The following is a 24501-nucleotide window of genomic DNA, read 5'->3' as shown; positions in this document are numbered from 1 at the left end:
ATAATATAATAAAAAATCATTAAAAAAAAAAAAGCCTCAAAGAAAATAAATACACACTTCCATCTACTTAAATAGTGCAAAAAACCACACCTTTCTTACAGAGTTGGTTATAGTCTCTGATAATCATCAATAGGGCTTTTCACATCTCTGTTGCCTGGTGGACATTTGAATGTCAAGGGGGATGTGGGGCAATTCTCCGGGGTGGGTGAGTGCCCTGTGCATTGCAGGGCTTCTGGCATCACTTGCCCCGCCCATTAAATGCCACTAGTAAACCACCCCTTAATGCTGTGAAAACCAACAGCATCCCACAAATTTCTAAAGGACCCCCCCCAAAGACCACAACCAGTCTTGCTGAAAACCATGGGGATAGAATCAGCATTTCTTGCTGGGGTACCACTGGCATTCTGGACAGGGCAATTTCTCTAGGGCATGGCTATCTCCTGCATTGTAGGATGCTGGGTACTCTTGCATCAGGTGCTAAAATCCAGTCACGGTGATCACCGAAAAAATAGCCCCTCAACCATCCTCTCTGGGGTGCTACTCCTCTGCCTTTGAGATATGCTAACTGAGATCTTGGAAGATTTGAATGACAAGTTACACAAGTGAGTGAAAGAGATGAATCTATGATGCATCTGTCAAAGAAATTAAGTTCAGAACCATGTGAACAGAAAATGAAAACTGTAATAAAAGGATCTGTGAAGGCTTACTAACACCTGACTATCTATCAATCCCTAACGTAGCCTTTGGCTACTTCTGGAAGGAGCTAACTACGACAAAGCCTGTTACCCGGGCGTCTGGGACGTACGATGTTCAAGAGTTGACCACATTTGGGTTTTCATGCCATTCAAGTGGGAAGGTCAACTTGGAGTGAGGCATGAAAAGAATGTGGTGTGACTCCTTTGAGAGACTCACCATGGCTGACAGAGTGGCCATGACAGGCTAGGGGAGAGGAGGGGGGAGGACTCAAAGACACTCAGGAGAAAGAAAAGGCAAGATAAGGCCGCCTTATCAGCATCTTCCCACCTTTTATAACCCAGGCCCTTTGAAAACAGACATTTTCAAGAACTCTCTGTCTCCTTAACCTGCTTTATTTTTCTTCATAGCACTTTTTACCACCCATAGTGTCAACCACACCACAGGCATGGAAATATTCAGTGAAATAATTCATTCAACAAATATTTATTGCATGCCTGCAATATTTGATGTTCTCCTTCTGATGCTGGGGAAAAGCAGTCAACAAAACTGACAATACCCTTCTTTCACAGGCTTTACATTCTAGGGTTGGGGTTTCAATGACAGAAACAAAATGTAATACATCTTACAGTGATGGACATCATGCCTAACATACGATAAATCAGGACAAGGCGTTTAGAGAGGGTGGTCAGGAAGGCTTCTCTTGAGACTGTGAAGAGCTGAAGGACGTGAAGAAGTGACCCATGCACACATCTAAGGAAAGAGCAATCAAAGGGAACTCCTGTCTTATTTGAAAACTAAAGTTAAGATATATTATGATTAAAAAATCAAAGGAATGGACTTGATGATGGAAGGAAGAGGCTATGCCTTGAATACAGCTGTATCTTCATCTTCTAACACAGTATGTGTTCCTTCCCCAAAAAGAACAGTTCTGAATAGACACAAAATAAAATTTTTGAATAAATGAATAACACAAGCCACCTTATTACCACCTGGAAGGACCTATGTCCTCCCCATATTGAGAATCACTGGCTCTAACTGATGTTAATATCATTTGGCCTCAAATAAATTTGCTTACAGTTCAATCTTGCCAGTTAAATTGGTAACATAAGTTTGATGCAGAATAGACCAGAAAAATATCAACGTGGAAAATCCAACGTAAGTATCCATACTACATATGGCTAGAAGATTCCACATACTGGAGTGAAGAAATGAAGCTTTTTGACCTAACAGGTGTCTATGAATCAGAAAACCATAAGTTTTGAAAGGTCCACAGTTGTCATTGTTTCTATCCATCTCTAGGCATTCCTGATAGATGAGTACATAAATTAGTCTGTCTTTAGAAAATTTCACACACAATAAATCACTGATCCATTCTAACCTTTGTCCCACCTCTAGTGTGTCCCACCTCTAATGTCTAAAGTTGGCATAAAACAGACCAAACTCTAAAATGAGAACTTTCTAGGGTAAAGTACTAATTTGAGCTCTTTGACGTACTGTTCAGACAGACAGTGCAAATACAGAAACGTCTTGACTGTTAATATATAAGCTGTATACATCTTAATAACTTAAAACCTTCCTGAGAGGATTAAAGTAAAACTGAGCAATTTCCTCTCCCTTCCTTCTGGAAAACTAAATGACACCACACAGGGGGAGAAAAATAAGCTTTTGATAGCAATATCACTTGTTCTCAAAAATTGTTTTCCTACCAACAGACTGCATCAAAATTTAACACTTCCCAGCAGAGTCACACTATAAGAACGGAAAGGAAAAAAAACATACGTAAGAAAGAGTGCTCATAAATTAGAAAGTAAGTGGCGCCTGGGTGGCACAGCGGTTAAGCGTCTGCCTTCGGCTCAGGGCGTGATCCCGGCGTTATGGGATCGAGCCCCACATCAGGCTCCTCTGCTATGAGCCTGCTTCTTCCTCTCCCACTCCCCCTGCTTGTGTTCCCTCTCTCGCTGGCTGTCTCTCTCTCTGTCACATAAATAAATTTAAAAAAAAATCTTTAAAAAATAAATAAATAAATAAATAAACAAATAAATAAATAAATTAGAAAATAAAAACAGATGCCCTCATGGAAAAGGAGACACAGAATAAAAACTACAACAGGACCATAAATATAGGAAAAATACCATCAAAGAAATGCACCTAAAAATAAGAGCCTATCAAAAAGATGTCTTTTGCTTGTTTTGGATGATAGCCATTGTAGAAAAAAGTGTACAGAAAGTCAATACTTAAATGTTCACAGGAACGTTCACTGGGGCCAAACTTTCAGAAGGATGATACGATTAACACACCATACACAAAATTTTAAGAGTGTGAGATCCAGAAATTACACTTACAGGCATAGATCCAAAGTAATAACCATGTTTTAAAGGATGTTTATCGCAGCACTGCAAGCAACTGGAAATAACCTAAATGACCATGGAAGGCACAACCATACCGTGAAATGCTATACAGTCACTAAAACTATTGTTGTAAGACAATTCATGGCAATGCAGTAATATACGAATGATAAATTAAACAGGCAGTTTAAGTAGATTTTTCCACAGAACGGCACATAAACACATATATACTACTACAGTATGCTCATGTGGTCCTAATTTTGTGTATGTGTGTCAACACATTTATTTGTGCATTTGTGCTAGGAAAGAAGACAAAATGAATTCAATAAAAGAAAAAACAGGATCATAGGTACTACGTACGTGATTTTCTCCCCTTTTCAATTTTTCTATCATAGCAATGCAATTCTTCCAAGAATGCTGTATTTTTAAGAACTCTTCTACCCAATTTGCTAGGGCCTGATTTGCACAATTCGATAAATCTTTTCAGACACAGGAGAAAGTATACTTAATAAAATAGACTTCTCAGTAATAGCTTTTGTGTCAAATTCCATCTCATCCATTTAACGCTTCTAATTCTTTATATTATAATCTGATCTAGTATAAACTTAGCTTGGAACATTTATTTTAATCAGAAAACATGTTAACAATTGTGTTGCCAAGCAATTGGGTAAAGGGCAGTAACTGAAAGATCTTCTATTTCAAGTAATTAAATCGTATTAAAAGTTCGATAATAACCCAAACATAATTATCTAGTTCATTCCATCGAACAAATTTTACTTCAAGTGCCCACTATGTGCTGAGCCCTGTACTGATCATTAATTTGACAGAGCCTTCTTCAGTGCTTTGGACCCAAGATAAAAGAAAATTCAAGTCTAGAGGGTTAATCTGAACAGTTGCCCTTAAGCCTAAAGCACAGTAGAACAGTTCCTCTGGTAAAAATTCCTCTGCTGCATAAAGACCCTGGATGTTTTTTATCCCTCAGCTGCTATGTCTTTCCAACTCCCGCACATGCAAGACACCCCACCCTAAACCCAAACCTCAACACTGAAATACAATTTGCCAAAGATGAAGTCAGTCTAGCACTTAATCACAATTCCAATGGTAAAATAATGCTGTGCTTTATTTGAATCGCATTTCAGTGAAAGCAGGCCAACTGAAGCCACCTGTTACTTGCATAGACCCCTCTTTTAGCAGCTCAATGACAAAATACTATAAATATTCATTCTTTATGAAATTGCTCAAAGGTCACTTTGAAGGGGAAGGTTATCAATGGGACAGCTGGCAATAAACTAGCTGTATTTAAAGACTCCACACCTGCATTTTAAAGGGCACTGGTAATCGAGAACATTGTAATACACTATTACTACATCGGTGGGGGAAAATTAACGGAAACTATTACAAAGCGTATAATTTCTAAGACCATTATATTTCATAATTTAACTGTGAACATCTTAATCATTAAAATTCTATAAAATACTATTTGCCTGAGCAGTGTGCACCTCTTTTCCAAAAGTTCACTGAATAATGTCAGTGTTACAAATAACCTCCTTAGCCTGCTGTAGCAACAGCCTAGATTTCCAACAGCTGTCAAAATAGATTCCAGTATCCATTCTACTCAAGTGTGTGCGGAGAAGATCTTAAAACTGTCAGGAGTGTCAGGATGTGGGTAACTTAGTATAAAATGTAACCCGGCTGACTCCACCAGTGACAGCGAAATGGAGAAAGCTTGAAGCAGCTCCAAGAGAAAAGATCATTCAAAGAGAGAAGGACAAGGAAGAGGTCGTGTCCAAGAACAGGTTAAGTCCCAGCTCCATGCTCAGACACAATGGGTTTTATCTAGGAGCTACAGAATAGAATTCTGAAAAGACACATCATTCATTCCCTGAACGGAGGAGCACCTCTGAGGGGTCACTCGCTCTGCTGGTACTAGGGGCATTGTTCGTCCAGGACAGAGTTGCTGGATACAGCAAACGAAAATACAGGACCCCCAGTTAACTTCGAATTGCAGACCCACCGCAAAGAGTATTTTAGCACTATACTCGCTATCAGTATGCCCCCACGAATTCACAGGGTATCTGTAATTCCAAGTTAACTGGATGCCCTATATTTAATCTGGCAGCCATGCAATGGTCTCTAAGCACAGGCCCTTCCCTCTGGGAGCCAACGTGCCAATATAGGATATTGATATAAAAAGGTAAACATCTTGAACTTTTTATTTTTAAAAAATGTACTCTCATATCCATTTCACCAAGATTCACTAATTCTTCATCTTTGTCACCTTACATATAACCGTTTGAGAGTAAGTTGCAGACATCATGTTCCTTTATCCCAAAACATTTCAGTACGCGTCTCCTAATAATAAGGACATCTTCTGATGTGAACAAGGTATAGTTTTATGAAGGAAATTTAAAATTGTATAATATTATCCCCATTATCCTCTATAATAGATAGAGTCCACATTTAAATTTCACCAACTGTCCCTCTATCCTTTATGGCATTGTTTTTTCCCCAATCCAGAACCCCGTGTTGCACTTAGCTGTCCCCTCACTGTAGGTTTCCTCTACTCCAGAACAGTTCCTCAGCTAACGCAGTAATTGCAATCCAGCGTGCTAGGTGTTGAGCTGGTGATGTGTAGAGGGGGTGTGGGAGCACCGGGGACCATGGGGCACCTCCTTTTCTTGCCTTCACACACCCATGTCCACTCTATCCAAGGACCAAACCATAGCTGATGAACACCACTTGCCATTTTAACTCTCGAGTTGTTTGACAAAATATCCAGGCATTTCCTGCTCTCCCTCTTGGAGTCTCACCCTCTCTCAATGAGAAAAGGAGAGTCTTAAAGAAAACCAACAGCAGCGATTCACCTCCAAATTATTTCTATCTACAATACCATGAACTCAACGTATACACACCACAATTATTTCCATGTAACCACTCCCCCCCCCAGCATAATATCGGAGGCTCAAGTTCGACCTTCAAGCTCACGATTTCGATATTTTAACTGTGCTCAGATCATCTTCAAGTACCACAGTAATCCGGAAAATGTGCTAACACAGCTCATTCTGCCGCAAAAAGGAAATGTGAGAATAGGGAGGTTTTGTTAAAAACAAATGACAAGAAACCAGTCTCCTTTTCCAACTAACACTTGTTCGGCTACAGGTAAAGGCGGAAGTAATATTAAAGCATAAAAAGCCAAGCATAATTATTTTCTTGTTTAGCTGAGGTATACAAAAATATGCAAAGGTTTCCCACTAAATGGTTTTAAGTTGGATTTATAAGGAGTTACTTCTTTAATAATAAAACCAAACCAAACCAAACTGAAACTGTAATTATCACAAATTTTTAAAGAATCCAGACCTGCCGATTTGTGCATAGAATCCCTGAGCCTTCAGTGACTTCATGGACACTCATACGGTAATATCTGCAGGCAGGAGGACAATGGTCACAACATAGCATTTTAGGTAGCTTTCCCCAAAAGACCTTCTTTAGCCCTGACATCTGAGTCCTTCATACTCAAAAAGAATGCACCCAATGATCTAACCAACTGAAAGGATGGAAGTGGACACAGACGGAACTTTGACCAAAGTTACAGCCCGGCCAGGCTGTGGGGACTGCAGGCCATAGGCTCTAAGTCCTGACCGAATCATCAGATTCAGGCCTTTTTCCAGGCCCAGAGGTGGCCAGTGTTCACCAAGAGAATCTCGCTTACGAGCAAAAGCTCTGAGAAAGAAGCCATGCTTATCTTTTCCCAGACCTTTTAAACACTCACATTCATAATTTCGTATCCCTCTGTTTCATGAGTCCTTTGAGAATAATGCCAGCCTGGATTTGTATAAGGGGGTGCGGTTTACAGAGTCCTACATATGCATGTATAACCCTGTTTCGTCCTGGTAGTAGCCCTGTGACTTGCAGAGGGGTAGCTCCATTCACAGATGAGAAACGGAGGTTCTGAATTTAAATAACGTTTACAAGGTGACACACTTCTAAGAAAGGATGCCAAGAGCCCAACCCGGGGCTTCTGGAAGGGACTGAAAAGTGACAGCATCTATTTCTCTCTCATCTCATCTGGCCTTTATCACGTACCTCTTGGTACCAGCAGTGGGATTATCATCATGTCCTATTTTATTATTAAATCTTTTTGCGGTTAGGTTTTCCTCACAACCGAGATGTAAACCCCTTGTGGGCTACGGCTAGGAGTTAAATTTCTTTGTACTCATTCACCATTCTTTCGACAAAACATACTGAGACCACCTAGGCGCCGAGCACACTATTAGGAGCTGGCAGGCGAAAGTGGGGAAGACGCAGGCTAGCCTGGAAGGTGGACAGTGACAACACCCTGTGACTGGTGCTGCAAAGGGCGTACCTGCAGGGTGGCAGCAAGCCCTAAGGGGCCGGGGGACCCCCTCGGGAGGAGCCGTGCTTGGTCCACCACATCACCATGCACAGAAACTGCTTCCCCAACCAGTGAATGAGATCCGTCCCCCAGGCACGGGACAGGCATGAACAACTCCCGGCTCTCTGCTGGGATTTCGAGTGACTCCAGAGCGGCCGAGCCAGATTCCCCGAAAACAAGAGGACATTAGGGAACTGTGATGATGCTAAAATAAAGCCAAACCATTCTACGCTGTAACTCTCTGGTATTTCAAAATACGAATGCCAATCATCTTCCAATAAAAACGAATCTGTGCTTTACTGGGAGTAACGAAACGAAAAGGAGGGAGTTGTGGACATGACTTTGAGGAGACCAACATGATGAATAGCCCTGACACTCAGGTAAACACAGCAGCAAATAATCCTTGAACGGGGTGACCGTGGCAGCCACAGAAAGGTGGTGCGATACCAAGGTCTAGGTCACAGATGGTCGGAAAGCGACCGAAGTAACACCAGACCTTTCCCACTGGCAAGTACCCCCAGCTGACCTCAGTCCTCCCAAATCTTCAAAAGAGGGGCTGCCATAGATAAAGTCTCTCCCACCTCCTGAATTTTATGCTGTTAGAAAATGAAAGAAGCAGGACTCACTCTTACGCCAACTGTAACATATGTTTTCCTAAACTAATCTTCAGAAATTTTCCACCATTTACAAACAATGGGAGAGCTGGTTTTGATTTACAGCCCTCAAGTTGGTGCTTTGCCCAACTCCAGATCCTAAGGAGATTCTGACCCAGCTCATCAATTGCTAGTTTGTCAACGTCAAGGATGCCATGAGCTATTAGATAACACATTCCTCATTCTTTCCTCTCTGCAGCCTGCAGAGCCTGTTTCCTTCCCCAGGTCCTGCCTGTTCATGCACAGGTGGCAGAAGCCTCCGTTCCACGAGTCTTCCTTACAGGAAGGGAAATGTCTGAATCGATGCTTCTCACTAATTAAAGAAAAAAAAAAAGCCAATGGAAAGAAGCAGCCAAGCCGTATCAAGCTACACATAGGATTAAAATGGACAAGCCAAGGGGCGCCTGGGTGGCACAGCGGTTAAAGCGTCTGCCTTCGGCTCAGGGCGTGATCCCGGTGTTCTGGGATCGAGCCCCACATCAGGCTCCTCCACTATGGGCCTGCTTCTTCCTCTCCCACTCCCCCTGCTTGTGTTCCCTCTCTCGCTGGCTGTCTCTATCTCTGTCAAATAAATAAATAAACTCTTTAAAAAAAAAAAATGGACAAGCCAAAAAGAATTCTTCCAAGATTAGATTTCTAAAATGTTAGAGGGAAACCTACTAAAATTATCATTAAATATCCTTACATTCTTTTCATTTAACCGCCAACATTTTTATTTACCTAAGAACTGGAAGAGCCCTGCGGCATTCAGGTGGTAGTGAGGATCCAACACGGGCTTTGGGATCAGAAACACCTCAGGGACCTTAGTACCTTTCCAACCCTCTCAACCTAAGCTCCCTCATCTGGAAAATGGAAATAAGATCTACTTTGTGGATTTACATAATTTTGAAGCCAGTTAATAAGCACTTACTATGTGCTAAACTCTGGGTCACAAGCACACTATCTAATTACTACGATATAGTGCATTTAATTTTTATAACCATTAATTCTGTTTCTTTGTATCATTCATCCGTTCGATAACTGGAGCTAGCAGTTCTGTATATGTGTAGCCACCTGCACAGTGCCCGACACATAGAAAGTGCTTTTTAAAAAAAAGAAAGAGGGGCACCGGGTGGCTCAGCGGGTTAAGCATCTGCCTTTGGCTGGGGTCATGATCTCAGGGTCCTGGGATCCAGCCCCATATTGGTATTGGGCTCCTTGTTCAGCGGAAAGCCTGATTTTCCCTCTTCCTCTGCCCCGACTCGCTCTCTCAAATAAATAGTCTTTAAAAACTTTTTTTAAAAGAAAGAAAAGATAGCTATTACCCTACAAAAAATATATCCTATGGTCACTTTTAGAACCATGTGGAGAAAACAAAAAAAGATTTGGAGGTAGAGATTGCAATTATGAGTTACCTTTGCTAATAAATGACTGACACTCTCAGGGCTTTATCACGGATCTTGTGTGACGCAAAAGAAACAAGATCCCATTCAGCTCATTACATCTTTTCTTAAACAGGGTGGCCCTGCTCATCAAGGTGATGGAGCATCCCCTCACCGCCTACTTCAAAAAAGAAAAGAAAATCACTCTACATATTTCTTAAACAAAAGGCACAAATCGGGGGGCACCAACAGGCCAAGAAGTACAGAAGGAATCCACTGGAAAGAATCTGAAGAAGACTCTTAAGACCACCCTTCATCATTCACTCATACTGTCTCTCCCTCTTTCTCCTCTGCTCCCAACAGCTTTGTTTTCTTGTCTTTATTCCTGATTCGCCTAAGGCACAGAATCTTAAGGTTAGAAGGAACTTTGGAGGTCATCAAAGAGGTCACAGTTTCTTTTTTTAAAGAAACCCACGGCGTCCCTACAGTGGAGAAACACGTGGCATAGTATGAAAGTCAGACTGCTTGTTTCCTCCCTGACCAATGGAATAATGACAGTTCCTACCTCATTTCCTAGGGCCGTTGGGACGCAGACATGAGATAATGGATGCAAAGAATTCAGTAACGTGCCTGGCGCAGAGCAGGCACTCGGTAACCAGGAGCCAGTCTTATTTAGAAGCATTATTCGGTGCCCGGCGCTGTTCTGAATGCTTGCCCACCTCTGGTGAGAGCCCAGCCACTGCCTCCTACGGCAGCCGAAGCCCCTGTCCGGGAGCTCTAATCGTCACAAAGCTTTTCTTTACTTTGAGCTAAAGGCACGTCAGCTTCTAGATACTACCCTCTACGCAGATACAGAATTGAAGCCCTCAACTCCAAGCCAGACTCTCAAGGGACCAATGACAGTTGTCATGTTCTCTGCCCACCTTTTCTCCAGCCTAAATGTTCCCCCAGTTCTTCAAGTGCCCCACCATCCTCTTTCCTCTGGCCACGTCCTCACCTGTCCATCTCCCTCAAAGTGTGCACCAGAACTGCTCCCCGGACTCAAGGGCCAGTCTGGCCGGCAGAGAGGACCTATTTCTGAAGACAATATTACTATATACCATATTATACATACAATGCATTATTAAAGGTTTAGTGGCTTTGGGGGCAACCGCATCGTGCCATTATTCCTTCTAAACTCTAAGTCTGCTAAAGCCAGAAGTCCTTCTCGTGCCTGCTACCGCGGGGCCGTGCCTCTTCCAGCGGAGGACTCGGGGACACAAACGTAGGGGCTCTGCTTACGGAGATTTAATAGTCATCCTGTTCTATGCAAGTATTTTGGCTCACGAATCTGTCATCAGGCCCCCAGCTGCCCCTCTAGGTTCATCCGTGGATTTGGTAACTACACCTTCTCAGCACGGCTGACACTAGTCCTTGTGGTAGCCACCAGCCTGGGGCCGGTACAACCTGACAGCACCGTGCCTCAGTTGTACCACTTCTCTCTAGCCTTCTGCCTTGTGGCTTCTCTGACACCACTGTGTGGGACCCTGGAAAAGGCTCAGCACTCACAATGTGCAAACCGGGTAGCACAGAGACTTGGGACCCTGGGGCAGCCCTTGACCAAGGGGAGAGGGGAGCCATGGATAAATGCCACCTTGTCTCTCCCTTCTGAGGCACAGTCAGCGGCCGTGAAGCTGGGTAAATACGCCTGCGTTGGCTTTCCCTCCTTCTGTTTCTCTCTGCAGCACCCTCTCCTGTCCCTGGGATCAGGGCCCTCAATAAACCACCTGAGCGCTAGCCCCTGCCTAGGGCTCTGCTTCCTTGGGGACGCCAGGCTAAGTCACACGTCAGCATGAATAACGATGTAGCTAGAACACGTGAGCAACGAGGAACGGCACCAAAGTCCTCCTCTAAGGCTGACAGAGCCGGAGCGAGGCCTGCCCGTCAGTTACTGAAGCCACTTGAAGGCCACATAACTAGACTCTGACCCAGCCTCCACATCTCCATTCATTCAGCAGGAAACAAGGGGATTTGTCAAAGGCCGTGCTAAAATTCGGATAGGGGATGGCTACCAGAATTCCTGTGATCTGCCTGGAATACAGAAGTCTCTTGTATGCTATCTCCCTTCCTTTCCCACTCTCCCACCAAAAAGGAAATGACATTAGTTCTCCCCGACGCATGCTTCCCATTCTTAGGAAAACCAGGCCACTTCCTACTTCCTCATCCAAACACCTGCAAATCAAGTTTCAGTTACTCTTCTGGGATCTGCCACCAGATCTGTGTTAACTTCACAGGTCCCTGCACAGAACCTACTTTCTCCCTCCTTTTTTCTTTTACAAACTGAGACAGTGCTATTTCTCGAGGCTTTCATGATTCCCCTATTCCTTTAAGGCTCTTCAGAAATTCAGAAGTGGTTCTGCATTGCCATTTTAGTCACGCATTTCTATCACGCATTTGGTGCACATGCTCACACAGACAGAAATGTACACAATAAAAGTCAATGTTCTACGTGTGTTTATGCCGCACACACAAACACTTGAATTCTACTGACAGATCAGGATAAGCTGCCTCAGAAATTCCAATGATTGTGCTGTATGGGAGGGCGCCGGGGAAGGAGGAAGAGATCTCTCCCATCCGGTCTCTGGAATTCACATTCCTGCTCTTTCCAGCTCAACTTTACAGCCCATAGCATCAGCAAAAAATGCATCTCTCCTGGAGCCTCATTTTCCATGGGACACTGATCATTAGAATGCCCAGAAATTCCAGCAGGGGCACCTCTAAAAAGCTCAGGGAAATGTTACAACAGAGCCCAGCGCTGCTGTCCTCAAACCCAGACTCATTTCGGGCTGGAAGAGACGGTTCGAATGCCTCTGAGCCAAGAGAAGAAATCACAGGGCTTGGACAGAGATGATTTTCAAACTGCTCTCCTTGGAGTTGGGGTCGGGGGTGGGAAGGGGGAGGGGCATCCACTTCCCATAAGCTTTTGTGTAAAGTTTCATCTGCAGCAAACAAAAATCTTCTGCTACACATCCATAAAACTTGAAAGCCAGTGCACCAATTACCTCTAAATAACCTTCCACCTCCACTAAGTCTATGATCTTTCCACTCAAAGAGTGGGCCACAGACCTGTAGCAGCAGCAGCCTCACCTGGGGCCTTATTAGAAATACAGACCTCCTCAGTCAGAGTGTTCAGTTTAACAAGATCCCCACGTGACTGGTAAGCACATTATATTTTCAGAACTAGTTTAAGCCGCTTTTGTCTTTTCCTACACGTGTTCAAAATGTTTCTGCTGAACACTAGTTCTAATCAAAGTAACATACAAAGGTATCCTGCGGGGAGGAGCCAAGAGAACTGTTACTAAGCCTCATAATTTTATGGGTAATTTTAGGGATAAAAATATTAGGCGAGCAGATGTTTCATTTTCCTACCTTCAAATGTCAGAAATCACAAAAGTGTTTGGATTGCTCCTTCCATTGAGGAATTCATTCCTGATGAACAAGAGGCATCATGCTCCCCTACCTCTAACGCACTCATACCCATCCTTCAAAGGCCCAGGAAGCCTGCCCCTGATGTGGCTCATGCACGGAATCCCCCTATATGTGTGGTCTCCTTTATAAAACTTGCATTTGAGATACTACAAAGGCAAGAAGTGTGTGAACCTTAAAGGACTCGTTTCAAACGACACATTCAGGTTTACTCCTTCCACTCAGTATTTCTTGGACGACCCACCCATCCTGTTCTCTCCCTTCCATTCAGCTCCAGGTCCGTTCTCTGGTGGGAGCCCCAGCATTCAGTAACTGTTTATGGTCTAGCTGTTATATATATTGATGTTTGTTTTACCTCCACAACTCAAGTGGAAGTTCCCTGAGAAGAATCGTTACACCGACTTCACCTTTTGACACGGACTTCAGTCTCTGCTAGGGTATTCGGTGAATGAATCTGTGATGAGGAACTTGGCACCACAGTTTCTGATCCAATACTCTTTGCTGAATTATTTGATTGATTTTTTTTTTCCCCTAGTAAACCAAGACGAGGAAAACTGACCATGTTCATACGTGGAGTGGGAGCAAATGCCTACAACTAGCTTATGAGTCCCACAGAGTGACGTGCAAATCAGGCCACTTTGTCCCAAACCCCACGCTGGCTTTTGGAGTACAGGCTTCGGAGCAAGGCCCTGGCCTTGGACTAGCTCCCCGAGAGGGAAAGCTTGGCTCTCCTGCTCGAAGTTCTGCTTTCTTTGGGAGATCCTTGCCTTAGACAGCTTCCACGGAAGCAAAAACTAGCTCAGAGGAGACATCCAGACTCTGCATCTTAATCTATGCGAACTGGTGGAAGTCAGGAAGGCCGTGGAAGGAATGATCAGGAGGAAGGGAAAGGAAGGAGCCCGCTACGAACTCAAAGCAACAGCTCTATTTTAAAAAGAAAAAAAGCACCACACCTCTCCCAGCACGTGAGCTTCACAGAGCGCTTCACTCGGAGATGCGACCCTCCAGGTCTCTCCTCGGGTCAAGGAAGAGAGGTATTTGCCTTCTCTGGCGTTGTCACAGTTCTCCTCAGAGTCGCACCTGTCAGGATATACTGGGAAGTTTCCGGCTACTTCTCAAGCCCTTGTGACCCTCATGTCACCCTGCTTTGTTTATTCAAACGTAAACACACCAACTGGCCTGCTGCTAAGTTGTCTGCCTCTTACTCGCCTTGGCGGGACCTGTTTACAGCACACGCTCAGTTGCTGAAGCCCTTGAGCACCCGAGCTCAAGAACCGAATCCAAGTTCTTCACACCGGGGAGCACTAAACGTGCGTGACCTGCCTCCCGTCCTGCTAGACCGACCGCAGAAAATGACACCCTAAGTGGAAAGCGCTTCAGATATAAGGTCCTTATACATCTCGATCAACAAAACGATTCCGCTTTTCACATTCACCAACTGAAGGGGGCAAACGTGCTGAAAAGTTACGTAGGAACAGTGGGCCAGGGCTGAATTTTTGTAGGACCCCACGTGATAAAGAATAGAAGAAAGCTGACATGCAGAAGATGGAGTGAGGTAGACTCGTCTCTTCTCAGGGGGCCAAGTCATCTCCACTCTCTTCCTGATAATCCTTTAGATAAGAAGAGCTCTTGTCATCTACAAAAACATTATTTATATAAATTCCACATTCACTAGAGGCAATGCCACATAAATTAGAGGCAAATTTCAGCCTGGGGGATAGAAGAGGTCCTCACTGGATTATTAACAAGTAATTTCTGGACAATAGCAGGGTTTTATTAGCTCCATTTTACAGATGAGAAAACTGAGGCTCAGAAATTAATTGCCTCTGATTTCAAAATCCATACTCTAAGAATCCTTTACAACATATGCCCGCCCATGGATATAAATAAATGCCCACCTGGACAATACCTTCTTTTCTTCTCCACATCAATCCTTTCTTCTCCCCCACAGATCAATGCTGAGAGCAACAAAGCTGCCCGGAGCTGATGATGCCACCAGGTGACCAACACGGAAACTGAAATCAACCAAACTTTACCTCACTTCTCCCACTTTTGCCTCTCAGAGGATCATGTAAATACCAGGTGCTCTTTCCCAAAAGTGTACAAATACACACACACACACACACACACACTCACACACCCCTTCCATCTTCTAACTCCTTTCCTAAAAGCTTTCTTGGGTTTTCTATCATCTCAGCAGGATTGAGTCCAAACACCTTAGCTGGCAAAATCCCGCACACCCACAGCTTCTGTTTTAACTTCAGCCTCTTAAGAGGTCAGCATTCTGTACTCTTCTAGCCACTGTGAACTCACGATTTCCGGCACAGGCCCTTTCACAAGGCAACATTTTTATCAAAGCTATCCCTTCTGCTTGAAAAATGCCTTCACGCCTACTCTCTATAATCCTTTGGACATATTGAACCAGCTCCTATTCACCCTTCAAAATTCAACTCAAACATATCTCCTCTCCAGTAAAATGTTCTCTGACTCCTCCAGAAAATTAGCTGCTAAGTTCACAATGCTCCCAGAAGCCCTGCCTCCACCCTTCTTATTCCCGTATCTACGCTTCAGCACCTATGATACTGTAGGAGTCATTCACTCAACACTGGGTATCCATGGACCAGGCTCTGGAATATAGTAAGATACCTCTGTGTTCCCCACTGCAGAGCACAGGGGCAGGAGAGTAGCAGACAGTCAGGAAATGAATGCTGAATGAATAAGAGAAAGGAAGAGCTAAACACAAGATCTTCTCCAGTCCCATCAGGAAAATCTCAATTCTTCTGCTTTCCTTTGACTCCATTTGTGATCTAAAGAAGCAACTCGGGGTATGGGATGCCTACACTATGGAAACCAAACACCATAAACTCACAGAATCAACATCTTCACCCTCTAATGAAAGTAAAGAGGCACACAGGTCCTTGTTCAGCTTCCACAATTGGTTTTGTCGCAGGCACTGCCATTTCAGATGATCTTTTCTCTTGTGTTTAAGGTATAAGTAAAGCAACACTCTTTTTTGCCATGTATTTGCTACAAACATATGCAATTGTCCCACAAAGTATGCACTGTTTTGTAAGTCTTTCATGGATTGCACTTGTGAACCTCCATTTGTTACACTGTTTCCACTGCAAAACATATTTCAAGTCCAAAGGACAAAAGTCAGGAATAAACAATGCCACACAACCTATTTTTCTTTAGGAAGCTGCAAGTAAAGTCAGTGGGTTCCATTTTTGCCATTTTTATGCATCAAAGTGCCTGTTAGCCCCAGAAATACCCACCTACAAACTGAGACTGGCCAGAAGTCTCCAGGTTAATCCGGGCTGGTGGCGAAAGAGCACTAATCTATGATTTGAGGTTTCTAGAAATCAGCCCCTACTTAGAAAGCTGATCATTAGCAATACCCGTTGATCAAATCTAGAGGGAAACACACACACATACACCCATAGCGACTGACTCAACCACTTTTTTGGATCTCAGATGACCATGAACCTGAGGCAAAGGATAAACCAGTGAACCACTAAATTCTCAATAAACGCTAAATTTAAGAGACTAAAAAGTGAGTATCAAAATACATCCCACAGATCTCAAACAAACCACGTTTAATATGACAAATTATCTCTCTCTGCTTAAAGTCAGTCCTGGAGAAAACAGAGCCAAGTTCGTACTATGACTAATTAAATTTTTTATTATACTGAGATCATGCCTCAGATATGAATTTGGTTCCCATTCACCAAGGTTTAAAATCTCTCAACACAAGAAGAAATATGTGTTTTTTAATTGATGATTACAAAGTAAGTGATACGTGATGATTTTGGTATAGGAAACCTCAGCCAGCCAATGAATGAGTCATCTACACAGCCTAGTTTTCTGAATGGGTAGGAGCTTTACACACCAAAACCGCCTCGGAGGTTAATTATCTTGAGTGTCAATATTTTCAAAGTTTATGGCATATTTCCCTCTCTTCTCAAAGAGTGTATTTAAAAACATACCCTTTTTGGTAGTTCACTCTCATTCACGGTAAATAGTAATTATTGATTTACATTATTACAGAATAATGCCTGCAAGATCAACTGAGGGTTCCTATCCTCACATTCCCAAACCTTCAGGGTTTCTGCTCCCAATTCTTATGTCTAAAGTTAGAATGTTTCTATCTCTTTCCCAGTTGCCAAACTGTCTAGGGTCACCTTGCAGTGCTGGTTACAGCAGCCCCCCATCCCATTCTAAAGGTGCTACCCCTAATATGCTATGGATTATTTTTCACGTTAAAAAAAAATTGTTAGGATTGTTGCCTAAAGGAAGAGAAAGTATGTTCTGAGAAAGGGTTTGAAGTATTCTCCCATACTTTCTGCCCTCTATTCTGATTGCTGAGCAGGTATTTTTGCCCCTTTCCTGGTTCTTGGCTAGGTTCCAGATACGTGAGAGAGCCATACACAAAACACGGATAGACTCTGATAAATCGTGGTGCTCTTTATGAGGCCCAAATAGAAGCAAAATTGAGACATCACACAACCTTACTAACGAATGTCTGTCCTGGCCACACAACAAAGCAAGTGCAAAGTTTTCCAAGGAAGTAAAATCTCCAGGTTGAATGATTAATTCAGAAACTGGAAAACGGTCCGTGTCTTACAGAACGTCTCTAGATCTGGTACGTCTACCACATTTGGCAGCGTGAACACGTAATTACACAAATAAGGGTAGTAAAATAAAACTTGGGGGGGGGAATTACCAAGTGACTTTTAAAAACTCAGAGAAGTTCATTTTTTCTTGGTTTATTAAATGGCAAGATTTTTAAAGTAAGCAACTTCTTTTTACACCACACACGAATGCTTTCACTTATTGAACTGCTGCTACGTGGGGGAAAAGTCTCCTTTAAGTCAAAGGGCAAAAATGTCGCTCTAACATTTGAGTCACCGAAAGAATAATGATCATTATTTGTAATATTCCCTACAAGCAGTGAAGGCAAGCATTCAACATCAATTAGTATACTGAAATCCTCTGCATTCTACACCACATGAAAATTTACATAACCTGGTTTGTCAAACAGGTTTGAGAAAACAAAATCAAGCAGCTGAACCAGGCTACCCTGTCCTATCAAGGACAGAAGTCAAGAGAGTAGATCACCGGTTTTCCTAGTTATGCTTCCACACCCTAACGAAGGAGGCTGGCCCTTCAGCTCTTTATAAATGTGGAACTGAACAGAAGGGACCCCGCCACCGCCACCCCTGTGAGTAACGGGGTGGGCTGCTCGGGCTCAGGCTGAGTCCCAGTGGGGCCTGTGTCATCTCTCTCGGTGTGGCCTTCCACACCTGGCAGCACAGGGACCTCCGGGTACAGTCCTGTCTGGTCAGGAGAAGGGCTGTGAGGATTTCCCGGCTCATTTCCAGCCTATGATTCTATATATGGAAACCTCCCATCCAAGGGTTTTCAGCCTCATGAGCACCATACCAGGGAGGAGGAGTAAGGAGGAGGCCAGCTCTCTTCTTGCTGCCCTGACGGCACACTCACTCACTTTAGTGTCTCTCAGGCCCTGCTGCCCTGGACTGGACCTTGTCATCAAATGGCAGCCCAGACCTCTGCGGAGTCTCGCAGGCTGGCGGCTTTAACATGGAACAGCTGGAAGAAGACCCTGCATTCTTTTCTCTGCAGTAAACACTGGGGGCCGTGTTCGCCCTCCTGCTGCAGCATGAACGAAAGAATTTCCCCCATCCAAAATTACAACCAACAGACCTTTCCCCCATCCCCCATCCTCACCCCCACCTCCCCACCCCAGGATATAATTTCAGTCTGTCACCACCCAAGCTAGCAAACAGAAAACTGCTGAACCTTCCCTGTACATTCACTTTCTATACTAGTTGAGATGTCTGTAAATACTATCAGAGGAATATGAAACAATTCTGTTATATTCAGTAAAGTTTTTCAACAAAAAGCATTAGGGACCCTGATTCATGCCTGCTCTCCACCGAGACCCTTTATAAGAGCCTTTCTACAAGCTCCATATCAATACATTAAGGTCCTGATTGATAAGTCCACAGAATACAACTGCAAATATCATCGTAATAGTCTGTAGCGTCACCTGCATCTTAGTCTGAAGACAGAGCTCTGAAACTGGAATATCCATGGGGGAAAATGAATAATAAAATTGAATTTCCATGTATTCCTCATACAGCCTAATCAAAGCTTGGTTTTCTGAAGGGCAGTCCGGCTTCCTCATGTGTTGCTGAAATCCAGAGAGCCACGTTGCCCAAAAGAAGAAGGGGAAAAAAAAAAAGCCCAGAAAATCCAGACTCTACGTGATCTGACTTACTTATTTCCCAGGAAACTGCATGAGAGAAAAATCAATCATTCATGCTACCGTGGCTACCACACGGAATGGGCTGAAGGAGTTGACAGTGGGCAAAAAACCAAAGCGGCCAGCGGAGGTAAGTGGGCGGCAGGGACGGGGGGGGTGCGGGGGGTGAGATGCCAAGGGCCCCGGGCTCCGGCCCTCGGTGTACCCGCTGGGAGGCGGCCGGGGGCGGGGCCCTGGCCGGAGGCTGGGAAGCAGGAGGGGGTGGGGGAAGGAGGAAGGGGGGGTAACAGGCGGGACAGCCGTGGCCGCGCACTTACCGGGGCTGTTGGCCTCGCCTTCGAGGACGTGCAGCTCGGCGCAGTCGGCCAGCGAGTGCTCCAGGCAGAGCTGGAGGAAGCGGGCCTGGGTCTGGCTCACGCGCTTAAGCAGCGACAGCAGCGCAACAGTCTGCTCGCACTCGTTCCAGCCCTTAAACCAGCCCGCCAGCACCCCGACCTGGTCGCGAAACATCATGGTTAGGGGGCGGCCCTCGGTCTACGAAGCCCCCTAGGCGCCCCACCCGCCCCGCCCGCCCCAAAGTTTGGCGGAACCGCAGCCCCGCGGCCGCCGGAGACGCGTTCCCGTTCCAAGGTGGCTCTGGTGCCCGGACGCTGCAGGTACTGCCTCGGCTCCTGCCTCTCTCGTCTGGTTTCAGTTACGTTCCGGTGGTTCTGGCTGATGTCCCCAGAGATGATGACAGACAGTAGCACGGAAATGTTTCTTTTTTAAAAAAATAACGATTAAAAAAAAATTCCCCACAAGGCACACAAACTGAAAGAATGCTCTCTTTTCCCCCCGTTCTCGCAGCTTCGGGATGGTGATTTCCGGCGTCCCGGGGTCTCTTCCCCGCTGGGCGGCAGCTCGGACCCTTCACACCCTCATTCCCGAGCGGCGATCACCACTGGAAGGAGAGAAAGGCTGCAGTGAGACCTCGGCCAGCGAGAGAGCGCGCCCGGGAAACGAGTGCATCAGAGGGGGCGGGGGGGCGCCCCACGGAGGGTTTGGTCCCCCAAATTCCGGCAGCCCCCTCCGCACCCGGATGCGCGAGAGGAGCTATTCACGTTCTGGGAATGGCCAGAAGCCTCCCTCCCAGGTGCGGGAGGAGACCCCACGGCTTCCTGTTGCTGCCGCTGCGAACGGCTGGTGCTCCCCACACACCCCACCCGGGGTGGCCTCGAGGGCTGAGCCTGCAAACGCCAGCACCAGCAACAGATCCTCGCGCGGAAAACTTGCAATGCGGCTGCGAAGGGGCGCGGGGGTGGGGGTGGGGGCTAATGCAAAACAGAGGCGGAGGCAGCAGCAGCCCGAGTTCCTTCCTCCTCCTCCTCCTCCTCTACCTCCTCCTCCTCCCCTACCTCCTCCTCCTCCTCCTTCTCTACCTCCTCCTCCTCCTTCTCCACCTCCTCTACCACCTCCTCCTCCTCTCTTCCTCCTCCTCCCGGAGAAGCAGCCGAGCGGCTGCAGCTCCATCTACAGCAACAGCCAGCATCTCCACCGCCAGGCGCCCCTCTGGATTTAGGCCGTGAGCAGCCGCGGCAGCAGCTCGAGACAAAAATAAACTCCCCACCCAAAGCTCCGCGCCCAGCGGGCGGAGGCTCACCCGGAGCCCCGGCTCCCCCGCGCCGCGCCGCGCCAGCCCACCCGGGAGGTCTCCGAGGGCCTGCTTTGCCCAGAGCGATCAGATGTGTGCGTGCGTGTGCGTTTGTGTGTACGAGCGTGTGTGCTTTAGGCATTCTGCCCTGGCTGCCACCGCCTACGGGCGGGTCCGGCCGGCCCAGCGCCTCGCCCGCGCTTCCCAGGCCGAAGACTGCACAGCCCCGGGCGCGCGCCAAGCGCGGAGACAGCCCGAGTCCGAAACGCTGCTTCCCCCAGCAGGCAGGGCGGCTCCGCCGAGACTGCGGCTCCACGCCGCCCGCACACGCCCCCCAACGACCGCAAAGAAGAAAGTTCAGCTTCGGGGGCTCCCCCACTCCTATCCCTGTCCGGGTGGCCGCCAGCGGCAGACAGAAGAGCCCAGTGGCTCAGCCCTTGAGGGGCCGCTAGCTGCCGGCATCCCGCTTCCCGCCTCCCAGAAGTTCTCGGGCAGAGGGGGAAGTCTCTCGCGAAGGGGACCCAGTGACCGGCGGATCCCCTCCCGGGGTCGGAAGGGTGGGGGCGCTCACCTCGGCGCGGCTCATCCCGACGGCTCGGGGCCCCACGCGTGGGTCGGGGGCCGCGGCGGCTCTCAGCGAGGTTGCGGGCGCCCGGAGCGCGGGCCGCGGGCCATGCCGTCGGGGCGGGCGGCGCTGAGAGAGTGCGGCGCTGCGGGTCCGGGCCGCCGCCGCCGCCGCTGCTGCTGCCTCAGGTGTCGGCTCGCGGAGGACTGAGCCGCCGGAGCCGGAGCTCCCCACATGCTACTGATTAACATACACCATTACATCATGGGCTTGGCAGGGAGCGCCCGAGAGGGGGGAGAGGAACCCGGGCGGCGGCGGCGGCACGCGGGGGGAGTCGGGGGGAGGATCCCCGGACCCGGCCGGCGACGGGGGTGGGGGGGCCGGATTCCTAAGTGGGGACCAGAAAAGGGGAGGGGAGCGGAGAGGGAGGAGCCGGATGGCGCGGAGGGGTCGGGTTAGAAGAACGGCCCCGCAGAGGGAAGAAGTTTGGGGAAGGGGAGGGGTCCGAGTGAATTCCTCCCCTGGCCGCCAGCGAGTTCTGGAGAGGTCGGGGCCCTAGAGCCGCGGGAGCGCAGGCAGTAGAAGACCCGAAGGGCGCTAGAGAGGGGGCGGTGCTGCCACCGGCTGCTCGTCCTTGGGAATGTGGTTCGCCGACTTGGGTGACCCCTGGGTCCTACTGGGGCCCGGGGGTAGCAAATCGGCTTGGCCCGCGGACGGTGGAGACCTGGGGTCACTGGCGCGGGGGGAGTGGGCGGGTTCCGGGGGGTCGCCGAGCACAGGGCGGAGGAAACCGAGGGGCGACACACGGTGCTGGACGTGCGTGGGTGCCGGGCTCCTTCTGGCCCTTGTCCGAGGGGCGCGAGAAGTGCCCTGCCTGATCACCCCTCACCTGGCTCCGGCCTTGGCTGCCCTTTGCTCTCGTTGGCGGCCTCGCGGGCAACCCGGCGCCCCTCTCGGGCCTCGCTCTCCCCTGGGGAAGCCGCCCGACTTCTGGGGCCAGCCGGGGAGCTATGCCTGGCGCGCGGGCTGTGGCCGCGGGCCGGGAGCGGAGAACAGCGCCGCCCTGGGCTGCAGGAAGGCGAGCGAGGCCACCTGTCAGCGCGTCAGAGTCCCCTGGCTGGCCGGTTTACCTGGACCTGGACAGTCCGCGAGGCCGAGGCCGAGGCCGGGCTTGGGTCAGAGGTCCACGGGCGCGGGAGAGAATAGGGGGGTGCGGCGGGGAGTGGAGAGGCCCCGGGTGTGCTGCACAAAGTGCTGCCGGCTGGTCTCAGAAGTAGAGGATTGGTTAAAAATCCCCTGAAACCTAAAAATCAGGGTACCTTCTGTTATCAGGTGAATATTCACGGGTGGACTTGATGGCCAAGTCCGGCGATCTCCGTGTTTTCAGTGAAACACAACCCTTGAACATTTTCTCCAGTAACTTGAAGCTTTGTTTATAAAAGAGTACTTCTGAGAAATCAGTGAAATGCGCGCTTGAGATCCAGCCTTCCCTACTCTCGCTAACACAGTATTTTTGTAGATAAAGTATTTGAGATATTATTCCGCTAATTAACATTTCCGTTTTCCAACTCCAGCATATGTCGCTGGAATTTCAATCCTGCCAGCCTTCTTCAAACCTAGTTCCTGCACCGTTTATTTTTGTCAGACATGTGACAGCACCTAACTATCTGTTGGGGGTATTGAAAGGTCTTGTGGAGCTGCAAAACTTTAGGTGTTATCATTAAAATAGGGTACGTGAATAATTTTTTAGGTTCATTATTAACCAGCCAAGAAAGGCATCTGCATAATTTAATGAATATTTTCCCTAAAATCGAGAATTCTAAAGTCAGTGTTTTACTTTTGTTTTGTTATTAGAGAGGCAGAAAATCTTGTCATCATTTGCTCCAAGATATCACTCTCAATTAGCTAGTCCTTGTAATAACTTCGATCAGGAAATGGGCAGGAGGGTTAGAGTGGTCCACCCGGGTGTAGACTTTGCTATCAATGGAAGCCAAAGTACAAGATCTGCATCTGATGATTTTGAAATCGCCAGGGGTGATTTTCTTTTTTTAAAGAAAGTGAAAGAAACATCATTTTCATTAACTTATTTATTGTCACCTGAAGATTACTGAAAGAATCGTAAAACTAAAAAACAAAAACAAAACGAACAAACCTTGAGGCAAATTTTCAAGAAGTCTACTTATGCTGAAGAAAGAAAACACTGCCACCTAATGGAAAAATGTAGTCCTTACAGCAGCCTTTCACCTAGGAAACAATCATGATTTAGCTAATTTTTAAGCTATTTTTGAGAAATACAAAGATAAGCATGAATGAGTTACCAGTCCCCCCTTGTTTTTGTGGGTTTACCATATTCGTGATTTCCCTTGCCTCTGGGCCTTTTCTCTGATGAGAAAGGGAGTATAGATAAAGCCAAGTGATGCTGCTTATTCTGAGGAGTGAATTCAAGACTCTGAAGGAAGGAAATACTATCCCCTAAATATGTTTTTGTATTAAACGTGAAATTTTTCCATATGAATCTGTACCCAGTTTTTATGGATAATTAAGAAGTGGCTTGGGGTGCCTGGGTGGCTCAGTTAGTTAAAGGTCTGCCTTCGGCTCAGGTCATGATTCCAGGGTCCTGGAATCGAGCCCTGTGTGGGGCTCCTTGCTCAGCAGAGAGCCTGCTTCTCCCTCTGCCTGCCACTCCCTCTGTTTGTGCTCTCTCTCTCTCTCTGTTTCTCTGACAAATAAATAAATAAATAAAATCTTTTTGAAAAAAAGTGGCTAACAAGTCCTAAAAAATCCACACTGCTTGGAAAAGGAATGAGAATATGGGATAAAAGCGATTATTAATATATCTGTGTTCACTATTTTTCTATTTATTCATTTGAAAAAATACCTATTGTTTACCTACTTTGTTCCAGGCACAGGATTAGGCAGTGAGTACACAGGTTAAAGGATATGCCTAATTTAGTAGATACTGTTGGATCTCCTTCCACAAGTATAATGCCACTAGTAAAGTCTGAAAATGATTCTCCTGTAAATTAACATTCTTTAAACATTCTTTTGCTTTTCTCCTTCCTACAATCTGGGAAAGGAAGAAATTGGTGTTTGCTCAGTAAATAATA

General features: G+C 46.7%; 1 protein-coding gene across 2 annotated transcripts in view; it reads right to left on the bottom strand.

The window, feature by feature from the left end:
• SAMD4A (sterile alpha motif domain containing 4A) overlaps positions 1 to 19712 on the bottom strand; it is a 205152-nt gene extending 185440 nt beyond the window's left edge. For both annotated transcript variants that reach the window (XM_040641851.1, XM_040641852.1), the window contains exon 1: positions 19517 to 19712. In XM_040641851.1, coding sequence (XP_040497785.1) covers positions 19517 to 19712 — 196 coding nt within the window. The remainder of the gene's footprint in view (positions 1 to 19516) is intronic.
• Positions 19713 to 24501: the final 4789 nt, after the last annotated feature.

Source organism: Ursus maritimus, unplaced genomic scaffold, assembly GCF_017311325.1.
Source record: "Ursus maritimus isolate PB19 unplaced genomic scaffold, ASM1731132v1 scaffold_25, whole genome shotgun sequence".
NCBI lineage: Eukaryota > Metazoa > Chordata > Mammalia > Carnivora > Ursidae > Ursus > Ursus maritimus.
This window is presented reverse-complemented; position numbering and strand designations above follow the sequence as displayed.